Source organism: Drosophila novamexicana, unplaced genomic scaffold (genome assembly GCF_003285875.2).
Source record: "Drosophila novamexicana strain 15010-1031.04,08,12 unplaced genomic scaffold, DnovRS2.1 tig00001453-arrow-arrow-pilon, whole genome shotgun sequence".
In the NCBI taxonomy this organism is placed as follows: Eukaryota; Metazoa; Arthropoda; class Insecta; order Diptera; family Drosophilidae; genus Drosophila; species Drosophila novamexicana.
The window spans coordinates 808,338-820,646 of record NW_020824860.1 but is presented as its reverse complement, the minus strand read 5'-3'; the positions used below and the strand labels follow the sequence as shown (position 1 = coordinate 820,646).

Here is a 12,309-nt window from a genome sequence, read left to right as displayed (position 1 = left end):
TATATATATAGTAGATGCGAAGATCATCTGAAGTTAGAAGAAGCTTTCCTCTGCTTGTTTGCTATTGATCGATACTTATCGATCTCTTGAAATTGGAAGAAGATATCGATAAGAAAAACCTGATTAACTTGTTCTGCTTATCATAAAGAAGAATATATATTGTAGATGCCGAGATCATCTGAAGTTAGGAGAAGCTTCCCTCTGCTTGTTTGCTGTTTATCGATATTTATCGGATTGTTGAAGATTTCGATAAGAAAATATAGCTTGTTCTGCTTATCATATAGGAAAGCATATATTGCCGAGATTAACTTAGCTCTACGTTCTGGCTAAAGAGCAGCTTCCTTCTGGCTGTTTGAACACAGTTATTATACCCTTTTAAGCCCAATTTCAATGGGTACAAAAACAACTTTACTTACGCTAAATTGATTCTCCTCAAAACTAGCGGAAAGCACTGCGAGGGGGCTGGGGTCGGGGCGGGGCCGGCGCATAGGCGCCAGTTTAACAGACAAATGCACTTATGCAACAGCTTTGCATTATTTCAATGCACTTGATCAAAAAATATGCAAACCGAAATCTTATTCCCTTTTATATTTATTTTATGCCAATTTTTTTTTGTTTTGGTTTGACTCCCAAAAGCTGCTTGTTCTACATTGTGTGGGCCATATGGCAACAGCCGTATGAAATTTGAGCGAGTTTTCAGCGCAAAATGCCGCACACCCCGTACACCTCGCACACCCCTCGCCTTGAACAGCAAATTGTGGGAAAACTTGGGCTGTCTGCCAAGCTGTTTCAGTTTCTGGCGTGCAAAATGCAGGGAAATAATGTGCTGCTTGTAATCGAAACTGAAACTCATCAAAAAAAAGAAAAAAAAATTGCTGCAAACAAAAAGCATGTGTAGGGCTTCATCATAAATTAGTTGCCTGATACTGATATTATTTGCTGCAGTAATTAATATATTTTCCTTTCAGTTAAATATTAATGCCAGTCAACATTTTGCATTTCGATAGATTCCCTTTAAAATTGAACTCAGTTACCTTAAAGAAATTCCTTAGCTGTTTACCTTTCCCCCCAGCCAACTCGCCCGTGCTGTTAAAACTTGCTGCGCAGAAATCGATAAGTTATCGATAGCACATGTCTGTGTCCGCTTTCACTTGAGTCTGGAATAAACTTAGTTTGCAGTTGATTTGTTATCGATAGGTAGTAATTGCCTTGCTTCGATAACTAAATTAGTGAAATACTGAGCAGTTAATGTGTTATCGATAGGCAACAGCTGCTTAACTGAAATTCTCCCCATAATCTGCTTTGATTATCGCACTATTGCCATGTCTGAACTTATGCATCAATAGCTCACGCTCAGCACGTTCGTACGCTTCTCTACTATCAATTGGCATTTAAACAAATTAAAAATCGATGGGCTCAAAAAAATTGTTGGCCAAAAATCGATTTGTTTTCAAAGTCAACCCTTTCTGATGAGGATTTTTTTTATCACGGCTAAATATTTGGTCCGATTTTGGTATTTAATACTATTTTGAACTCGTAAGGATCTGTACTATCGAAATTTTGACCCAAATCAATCAAAAGGCTAGGGGTTGCATCACGTTTTTTTCTCAAAACTTGTTGATGACTTTTTCTTGAATATTTCGGGTAAATATTGCCTGATTTTATAATGTTATAGCTTTTTGAATTCGTTTGTATTCCTACAATCAATTGACATTCAAACAAATAATAAATCGATGGGTTTTCTTACGCCGATATGTTATCGATAAACTGCGATAAACTACAATTGAGTGCAGTAAATCGATAAGTTATCGTTTGTTCGAGAGACTGTGTTCGATATCAAAGTTCGTTCGATTGTTATCGATAAACAATGAGAGTTAATTAAAAAGTGCAAGTATTAGCGCAAATGTGCATATTGAATAATTGGCGAAATTATGCAGGAATCAGAGTTGGGAACACGCCAGCTGAATGAAGGATTGACTGACAGACTGACGGACTGACGGACGGACGGACTCTTCGACAGAGCAACTGCAATTTGTTGCAAATGATACCATTGACAGCAACTGGCAAAAGCAGTTGGCTGTTTGAGGGGCAACTGCCACTGTTACTGCGCAGCGTGAGAGAGATTTGACTTGGAGATTTAACGAGTTGATTTGTTTTCGTTTTGCCGTGTGGCAATTTAATTGCGTTCGGACTGTTGCCATGGCCAACTGCAGCTGTGCAAACTGTTTTAATGACTTCCCTCAAGCTGAGATCAAGTTTTAAGCAGGTCGCTAATAAATTATCCCTAAATTGTAAGCCCAACCAGATGCCATCAGACATGCAGGCTCAAAGACTCTTAGAGTGCCGGTTGCCGGGCCACATGCCAGCACAGAGATGAATCCCAAGCCCGGCCAGATACTAACGTGTATGTGCATGCATGTCTATGTCTATGTATGTGTGTATCTATCCCTGCCAGCAGGGCCAGGCCACGCCCCCAGGTAGACAAAGTTGGCAAGTGCTGGGCACGAACGAAAGCTTAGCAAAAATACTTTTATAATAATCTTTATGCCACGATGTTTTTGAGGCGGCAACCAAATAAGCATATAAGAGTGCATAGCTAGCAAATGACTGACTAGCAGATACCCTGGTCTCAGCCTCTGTGCTTCTTCCATATATGGCTAATGCATGCCCAAATAACTTCGGCTGCTTATTGTTCGATTTTAATAAAAATTTCAAAGATTCAATATGACATCGAAATGTTTTTGCATATCAAAGCGCAAGGCTGTAGCTTTCCCATTTGGGGGAATATTGGATGAATTATACATAAAATTATTGATGTTCCAACAAAAACCTGCTTTATCTAGCTCACATAAGTCTCGAGCATAAGAACCTGCCCTAAGATCTATATTTATAGATCAGAGATATTGAAAAACGAAATGATAAGCTTGTGCGGTTTATCATAGAATTTATATTCCGAATTAAAGTTAACCAAATTTTGCATATTCCTGACAGATCAAGATTTATACACATATTTTCTTCGGGTCGCCGGGGTCGGGTGGTCGGGGGGGGGGGGGATGCTGCCTTCTGCCTGTTACGTAAATTTGCACAAAAACATTATACCCTTTTTACACGTTTACAATGGGCTGTGCATATGAAACCCCTCTTCAGGAAAAGGAAAACATCGAAAAACCAGCTAAACGAGCATAAACTCAAGGGTTCAAGCAGGGCAAGGTGTATAAGGGTGGGTTTGGCTGGGGCACAGGTTGTCGTAGTTGAGTACACTGTGATTTGTTGTTGTTGTTTTCCCTTTTTGCCGTGTCGTGCATATTTTTGCTTGGCTTTTTTGCTTTTATTAAGTCACAGCTTGCGCCCTGCCTGCCGTCAATGCAAAAGAAGCCCCGAAAACGGATTTTCAGTGTCTTTGTTTGGCAGATTATAGATTACAGATATTTGCTGTTGAATACAAACTAAGGTAGCCCGACTTAATGCAGCCGTCGCTTGTTCAAGACAAGGCCACAGGTAACGCTCGCTACAAAAGTTTCGTATCGATAAGCCCGATTAAAATTCCAATTGAATCCGAAATGGCTTCAAATTTGGCCCTTTATTTTTACAAATATTTTACTTATTTTTCCGATAATCGATATATATCGATATTAAAAATTCGGGTTATCTTCTTGATATGCTATACGATAATCGATTTGCTATAATACGATATACGATAATAATGTAATATCGATAGGCACGAATAAATCGAATTGAACGTTGGCTTAAGCTAAGTCCGAGTTGACTGGAATTTTGGGTTGTTATTTTCGGCATTATATCGGCATTCTCAACTTGATATTTCTGCTTAAGGATCTTACGGATCTAATTAAAAGTATCGATATATATCGATTAAACTTGGCATTTCGCTGCCTAAGAAGAGGTTCTCCTGATACTTGTGAAATGCTATGGAAAGAGTCTGCCTAGATACGAAATAAGTGTATATAAATATTCCAGCCCTTGCCCGAGAGCAGCTTCTCTTCGCAAGGGAAATAAAAGAATTTACGAAATTAGCCTGTCAAAAATGATTTAAAACACGCACAATAAAATGTATATACATATATAAATATATGTACATAAATATCTTTGAAATGTTCTATGGACTTAAAAGCAACTGGAATTTAGCATGCTTTGGGTTTTAAAATGTGAAAGCACGTTCTGCCTTCAATAGACCCTATATCAATATCATATCTTGAGATTCGTATACGCGATATGCCTTGGTCAATGTATGCTTATGTATGTTTGTTATTTGTTGTTGGCACTGGTCAAAAAACTCTTTTCGGCTATTTGAAGTCGGGTTTGTGTTGTTTTTTTTGCACCCTTGCGCCCATTCGAAGTGGTTCAACAATGGGTTTGATGGTTTCGAGCAGGTATATGTAACAGGCAGAAGGTGGCCTCTCCGAGTCTCTCATGCAAAGGAAAACATATGTCAAGATTTATGTATATATATATATATTATTTATATATATTTTTTCCCCATCGTGCTCTCCTGTCCATCCATTGTCGAAACTACGCCTATGTCGAGAAAAAAGAGAGTTATGACCTTGAACTTTGGTACACACGCACTTTTTCATGCCATATTTCAGCAATGTGAATTTCATAAGGATCGGACTATAGAAAGCATAGTTATATAAGAATTCATTGATCCGAAATGGACTGCTACAGTTGGAAGAAGCAGCACAATCGTTGCAGGGTATCTGCTAGTCGGGCCAGTCGACTCAAGCCCGCTTACATGGTTTTTTGTTATTCGTTTTTGTTATTTTTGGATGGAAAATGCTAAAAGCAAAGTTGGATTATTGGTACATGCTCCCCTGTGCTCCGTGTGTATTTAGGCGTGTGTGTGTGTGTGTGAAAAGATAATACAAATCTCTAGCTGGGCCTGAGTGCGTATATGTATATGTGTAGGTGTATGTGTGTGTGTGGGCGTGGCAACGGCGCCCAAAAGTTTATTGCCCCACTTCACGGCCAACATCTTCAGCCCCTCCGCCCCCGTCCCTCGGCCCCACACGCCACTCACTTACTAGCCAGGTGAGTTTTATATGCAATAATTTTTCTTTTTATACCCTGTACTCATGGACAGGCTAAGCAAGGGTTTAAGTTGCGCTTAAGTTTATGTAGATGGCGCCAGTGGGCAACTGCAGTGCCATAAAGTGCCCAGCCCGAAGACCCTTTTCACATACGGCTCTCAAACTTGATGTGTGGCTGCCATTCTGACCAAATCTCTGCTCAGTCAGAGCTAAGCCAAAGGTCTTATGAGCCACATGCTTGATAGATTAGAGTTTATTGCAAATTCAAATGGATATCGATTCAGAATTAGATACTTTGAGTAACTATCGATATTTTGATCGGTTTGCTGTAGAGACTATTGCCTAGGGGAGATATAGATAAATATAAATATTTATATTCTTATGGATATCGATTAAGCATTCGATACTTTAAATATTAATCGATATTTCGATAGGTTTTCTTTACACAAGCTACGCCTGATGTAGATGTATTCATACATATATAAGGATATCGATTAAGCATTCGATACTTTGAATAGTTATCGAATATTTTGATCGGTTTTCTGTAGGGAGTATTGCCTGGGGGAAATATATTCATATATGTTATATATATTAATATTCGTTAGTGTATCGATCAAGCATTCGATACTTTGAATAGTTATCGATACTTAGATTGGTTTTCAGTAGAGAGCAATGCCTGGGGGGAAATATAGACATATATATATTTATATTCTTACGTATATCGATTAAGCATTCGATACTTTGAATAGTTATCGATACTTGAATAGGTTTTCTCTACACTAGCATCGCCTGGGAGAGATATATTCATGTACAGGGTATCTTAAGGTTCATCTCAATGCTGTCTTGCTCATTTTTTTGGGTTCGTGTGCGGCAGGCGACGCCGTGAGTTGGATTTAATAAATTCTAATGTTTGCTTACCGTGGCCGAAAGGCTTTCAACCTGTAACCGCACAGCCCTGGCCAGCGTAGGCGGAGCCGGGCACGAGAGGGCGTTCGAGTGGGTGTGGATGTGGGCGTGGGGTCAAGGGGTCAACGGGCGGTCTAAGGCTGCCGTGCGAGTAGCTGCTGCAGCTGCAGCAGATTTACTTTTATTGCAAATTGCAGCGCCGCAGGAAGGATGCGTCCTGCACTTACACACACTCAGACACACACCCAGACACACATGTGGACACATGCTGCTGGCAGCTGAGATGATGTAGACATTCAAATGAATGAGTGTTGCAACAACTGGCAGCAGTCCAGGGCCAGCTGGGCAACCAAATGGCCGCTAGGCCAGGGGAGTGATGGGAAGGGGAGAGGCGCAAGACTTTTCCTCTCTAAGCAGCTCCGAGTGCTGCACAAATATTTTGCCATGTTATATACCCGAAACGCATTGAATATGTTTAAAATGGCGTATAATGGAGGCAGATATTCCCACGCGGCAGCAGGTCCAGCTAGATATGTCCCGATCTCCGAGAGAGACTCGATGTGTAAAGATGAAGCTTCTGTCAAATCATCGATAACTGTCCACGCAGACAAGATCTCGATAAATATCGATAAACGATTAATTATTGTAGCTCGAGTCACGAAACTCGATATGCAGCTGCCCGTTTAGTCTACAGAGACAAGAAACATTTCATAAGAGCTAGAGACTGGAAGTATAAAGATGAAGCTTCTGTCAAATCATCGATAACTCTCGCCAGGCAAGACAAGATCTCGATAACTAACGATAACTCGAGAATTCTTGTAGCTCGAATCACGAAACTCGATATGCAGCTGCCCGTTTAGTCTATAGAGACAAGGACAGAGCACATTTCTAACGGAAGCTGGAATATTAGCAAGGGCTAGGGCATCTGCTAGTCGAGCACTGCCAACTGCCGAGCATCGATTGCTTAGTTTTTCTTTTTTTTGGCTAGCCAGACAGACAGACAACAGCTGGGTGTAAGAAGAAGAGGCCATTGGAACTGGTCAAGTCGTTGCCATTTTAATTAGTAAAAGGATTTATCCGAGGGCAGACGGCGAATGGGCAGCTGCATCCAAAGCAGAACACAGCTGCCTGCAATTTTGTTAATACCTATTTGTATGGTCTTGGGCAGTTGGGTGCACTTTAATGGGAAGAGATGGCGGCTGAATGAGTAGCTAGCGCACCCAGGTCCAGGGCTTGTACCAGTTGCGAGGGCTACGCTCATTGGAGTTGGCCTGCATGTATGGCGCCGGCATCGCTTTGGGCGTCGCGACCGGCAGCTGTTGCCGCTGCCGCTCCTCCTCGGCCAGCTGATCGATATGCTCCTGGGTGGCCAGGCCGATGCACTGCCGGTACTCGTCCATCGCATCGAAGCACTGGAACGACTGCTGTCGATGCTTCTGCAGGCAGCGCAGCAGCTGCGTTGCGACGCCCGTGCAGGGCATTTGCGGTTCCTCCTTGAAGTGGCGCTTTGTGTGCTCCACCAGACGATCGAACTCCAGACAAATCGCCTCCGGTGACCTGGTGGATATAAGACACAATGTAAGACCCATCCTTTCCCTCTCCCTCTCCCTCCTCGATCGACTCACATGCGCTGTATGTCCTCTATGGCGCTGAGTACGCTGCCCTTTTTTGGCTTGGAGGGCATCACGCTCTTTGGCTGCGCCTTGGCCTTGCCCGGCAGCTCCTTTGGTGGCGGCGCCGCTTCCAGCATGTCTCCCATCAATATTTTGATTGGTCGTATTTGTTTTTGAAGTTCCCGCTTCCGCCAGAAAACTATTCCAAAAAGTTCTATGTATTTTGATTTATAGTTCGTGTATGTGTTGTGTTTTTTTTTTCTTTCTTTCTATAACTCTCGATATGACATGACTAGCTGTCGCTAGTGCAAACCGCCCACTTTTCCACTTTTCCACTTTCCACTCGACAATTCTCCCTGTCAACCCCGAGCAGAACGAACGCCAGATGGAAAGCGATTTCTCTTTTCTTCATCATGCTTTTATTTCAAGCTATTTACTGCACTCCACTGACTAGCAATTACCCGGCTTTGCGCGGCTTAAGCTTGGCTCACAGCCGTTGACTTCCATCTTCCAGTCAGGCGGGGTGAATTTTGCATAAGGTCCATAATACGTCTCAACTTTCACAGAGATCTTGGATATGTGCTTAAAATAAATCGAAATCGAAACAAAAATGTTTTTTACACTCGATTTTCGCCAATTTTCCACAAAAGCAGGTGGAATTTCCCAAAAACCATGACTTAGCTCTTCCGTTCGTATTTTTATCTTCCTAATCTTTGGCTTTAGCTTGAGTCGGGTAACTTTTGCAACGCCAGCCATCTATAATTCACTGAAGAGTTTGTCGAAACATAAGCAAGATGTCAGCAAGTGTGAGATGAAGATAAAGAAGAAGCAGCATGCAAGTGAAAGCTGTTTACAAACATTTCTCTCGAATGATGATAATGCCATAATAAATGCATTGAGGCAAAACTTTATTCATTTCATCAAAACAATATAATATGCTCGAGCACTTTATCATTATTGTAGCCCAATTTCTGAAGAATGCAGCCCCACCCTCCCTGCCCCAACCCAGACACACCAACAAGCTATGCCAGTGTTGTAAAGTTTTGTATTTTGAATTTTGAAATTTGGTTTAATTGCGCGTTTAGGCGCAAAGTTTTGTGTTAACGCCACAAAAGTTGAGCCGCAGCCCTGACGAGTCCCTCTTCAGCTTCTTGCTCTGCTTCTGCTTCTGCTTGGTTTTTCTTCCTCTTGACACTGTCAATTGCAGGCTGCACTTCATCATTTGGGGCGGTGGGTCAGACCTGGGTACCTGGTCGGGGCTCGGGGGGTGCAAAAAAAAACTTCCGACATAAACGAAACTCAAGAAGTTCATTTTGTTTGTTGTTGCGCTGAATTTCGTTATTGGAATTTTCATTGGCCACAAAAATACTTTTTCGATTAAACTTTAACGGCGCGTGAAATGCCCGGCACGCCCCAAAAGCTCAGCACAGTCCCAAATGCCAAATCAGAAAATGATTAATTGGAACATTTTGGCCAGACACTGAAAAACTCGCCTGACCCCCACCAAATGCCAAATGCCAAATGGCAATTAGTGCAAATATTTCACCTGACATTCGTAACGCTCTCGGGCATTGTAGGCCACACGAGGAATGCGAAATATCAAAGCACAAATTGCAATAAGGTTGGCAAAAATCGGCAAAAGGGGAAACTCGTTAACAAACCCGGTCGACAAAGGCCCAATTCTTCTTAGCCGCAAATTCAACGGATGTCAGCTGCAGCTAAACCGAAAACTGCAATTGCCAGCTGAACTTCTGGCCTAAAGCATTTGATACTCCAGCCCGTAACAGAACTTGGCCCAAATGCACCTATCCCCCCCTTGTCACGGCCCGCCCCCATCGGCAACACACAATCACAGCATAAGCTATAAATGAGTTTTCAGTTCGGTTCCAGCGCACAAACTGCATTAGTCTGTGAAAAGCTCATACTGAGCTGAGATTTGCATGCGTGTGTGTGTGCCGCAAAAAGGTATCTTTCGGATGCGTAGCACAGTCTACAGGCTAGAGCTTTGAGGTAATGCTGTGCTTGCTCAAAAGTTGAAAAAATATAAGAAATTACGACAACAAATAATATGATTAACTATATCTTGAATAAAATCATCTTATGATATATATATATATAAAGAACGTTTGTAGGGTATATAAAAAAATGTAAAAGATAATAAAAAAAAGGAAAGTAACGATATCTACGGCATGCCGAAGATTCAATGCCCTTTCAGACATGCTAAGTAAAAGTATCTTCGGAAAGGAGAATATTTTGTATAACGATGTTCAAGAATATATATATGCGCTGGGGTCGGAGGTCTGCTTCTATGCCTTACACATTCAATGGAAGATTTCTAAGGCTGTTCCTATAAGATCCATATAATATAGAGGCACGATTGGATAGGGACTTGCTATATATGCTATATGCTTAGGATATTGAATAATTGTGCATGAGTAGTTGCTTAGTTTGGTCACGATATTTTGAGAAGCAAACCAGTTGTTGATACAAGAACCTAAGCCTCGAGTCTCGCGGTTTCCACCCGCAACAGTGGAATATTTGTGGAATACGTTTGCATACAATTTCTAAGTTAAACAGCCAAACGACTTGAGATTCATTTTTTAAATAACTTATAAAATATCATAAGCTTCTAGTGTGAAAAAGTATCAGAAATGACTTTCTACAATAATCAGAACTGAAATGAATAAAGTTCTAATAAATGAGTTTTGATTCGATTCGAATACTCTTTTGTTTTATGCCTCAAGGGAAGAGGCCCTGCCATTTATTATATTCTTCGAAATTTCTGTTAGTTTTGGCTTGGAACAACCCATTTGTTCATATCGAACTATTTATTTGGGTTTTTAAGGCACATTTCGATACAAAATTGTGAGTTTAGTTAAACGAAGGACAAGTTTTTCCAAAAGAAATTGGCGTCAAGCTGTGAGACTTGCGCTCACAATTGCCATGGAAGGCATCAAGTTTAGACAGTTTTTTTTTTTTTTTTGTTGAAACAATTTAGTACAGTTGTGTCCAAAATAAATATGTTAGAGTGAGGTTAGCTGCTCGCCACAAATCCAAAACTGAATTGAAATATGTGTTGCTGCGATATGATATCATAATGGAACCATTCGTTGGACGAAGCACGTTGATGAGGGTATATGGCGAATGCTTTCAAGCAGGGCTTTCAACCGTCATCGGCCTATCGACGACCATGGGGTCCGGAGAGGCGGCGGCACTTCTCGTGGCGACAGTTGTGCACATAGGGATTCAGCTGATGGCGATGCCACCAGTGCAGATCGGGCGCGTTGCGCAGCGCCAACTGAAACTCCTGAAACTGGCCGAGCGTAATGAAGTTGCGCTTGGGGCAATGGGCATCATGATGATAATCGCAGAGCTGATCGTACACCCAGATGCGGCGATTGCAGTACCGTATATTGTTGTTATGCGAGGGTGCACGCTTCAGAAACATCTCGATCTCTGGCCGAAAGAGCAGACGGCCCAGTCCATTGATGGAGGTGTGCTGCCGCAGCTGGAGCAGCGCCTCGAGGGGAATGCTATCGAATCGAACGCAGCCGAGCAGCTGCTCGGTGTGGGAGCAGCGCGCCTGATAGTCATGATGGAGCCAGAGTATGACGGCGATCAGGACCTCCACCTCGGAGTTGACGCATATGTTGGGCGAGTCGAGCAGCGAGACAAGCGCATTGGGCCACAGATTGAGAAAGTCCTTGGTGCCGATCAGCGTGAGGAAATACTTGTGAACGCGCAACGTCTTGCGAAAGGGCACATAGACGTTCAGCTTGTGCAGGCCGAAGAACATATGAAAGCCGATCTCCTCGCGCGCCGTATACGGATCACGAAACTCGACCATGAACTGATCGATCAGCACCTGAATCTTCAGATACATGGCCGCCTTGAAGACGCTCATCAGCATCGGCGGCAGCACCACCTCGTTCGGCTTCGCCATCCACTTGTATATGATCATAAATGCCTCGAGACTGACATCGCAGGCGGGCAGGCCGTAGGCCATGCCGTGCTTGCCGCGCGCAAAGAAATCGCAATTGTGCTGCAACAGCTCCAGATCGCATTGCACCTCGGTGGGGCCAATTATCACCGTCACCACATATTTGGGCTTCGGATTAACCTGGCGCACAATTGCCGCCGCCCGTTGCGCCTCCGCCAGCCGGGCGCGACGCTCGGCCATCGTTGTCGGCTGTACGTCCAAATAGAGGCGACGATACTGTTTGCCCAGCTTCAGTATGATGATCCTGGAGCGCGGTATGTGTATGTAGATCGGTTGCGGATTCGCCGGCGGGCACTGCTCATTACCACAGGACATGATCAAAAGCTTGTCGTTTGAAAACCTATGCGGAGACGTTCAAGAAATAACAATCAGAAAGAAAGAAAAAATAGCGCGCTTTGCTTTGGTTTTTGCATTCAAACATATGTACATTGCCTTACTTACAAGTCGAATAGAGGAATATTATTAGAATTCGTTCGGATTACGTCTGAATCGCACAATGACACAGCGTGAAAAAAGGTTCCGGCCCGCTGCCAGGGCTGAAGTCAACTCACAAACAGTGCTGCCCATTTGCTGCGAAACGTGCAGCCCATATCGATTGGCAAATCCTCGTTCGATTGGCTTTCAGCATTTACAATAGGTTAAATGCGCTGAAAAATACTTGAAGTACACGCTTCATATTGAAGTTAAGCTCAAGTTAAGACCTTAAGCGAACACTGGGCATAAGTTTTGGGTTTAACTAGAGCTC

At 42.8% G+C, this 12,309-nt stretch overlaps 2 protein-coding genes across 2 annotated transcripts; both read right to left on the bottom strand.

The window, feature by feature from the left end:
- Positions 1 to 6,987: 6,987 nt before the first annotated feature.
- On the bottom strand, positions 6,988 to 7,806 carry LOC115767763. The gene is made up of 2 exons (XM_030712085.1): positions 7,577 to 7,806; positions 6,988 to 7,508 (listed from the first exon to the last, which is right to left on the bottom strand). Exons 1-2 carry the CDS (start codon positions 7,708 to 7,710, stop codon positions 7,163 to 7,165), a joined length of 480 nt encoding a protein of 159 aa, XP_030567945.1. The 5' UTR covers positions 7,711 to 7,806; the 3' UTR covers positions 6,988 to 7,162.
- A 2,527-nt stretch (positions 7,807 to 10,333) lies between these two features.
- On the bottom strand, positions 10,334 to 12,076 carry LOC115767753. Its single transcript, XM_030712069.1, has 2 exons — positions 12,006 to 12,076; positions 10,334 to 11,904 (listed from the first exon to the last, which is right to left on the bottom strand). The coding sequence occupies exon 2, from the start codon at positions 11,877 to 11,879 to the stop codon at positions 10,743 to 10,745; it is 1,137 nt and encodes a 378-aa protein (XP_030567929.1). The 5' UTR covers positions 11,880 to 11,904; positions 12,006 to 12,076; the 3' UTR covers positions 10,334 to 10,742.
- Between the last annotated feature and the right edge of the window lie 233 nt (positions 12,077 to 12,309).

Excerpts from the sequence above, each read along its gene's own strand:
- LOC115767763 (XM_030712085.1), bottom strand. The coding sequence starts at position 7,710 with ATGGGAGACATGCTGGAAGCGGCGCCGCCACCAAAGGAGCTGCCGGGC. Across the intron at positions 7,509-7,576 it reads ATAGAGGACATACAGCGCAT|GTCACCGGAGGCGATTTGTC; the intron begins GTGAGTCGATCG and ends TATATCCACCAG.
- LOC115767753 (XM_030712069.1), bottom strand. The coding sequence starts at position 11,879 with ATGTCCTGTGGTAATGAGCAGTGCCCGCCGGCGAATCCGCAACCGATC.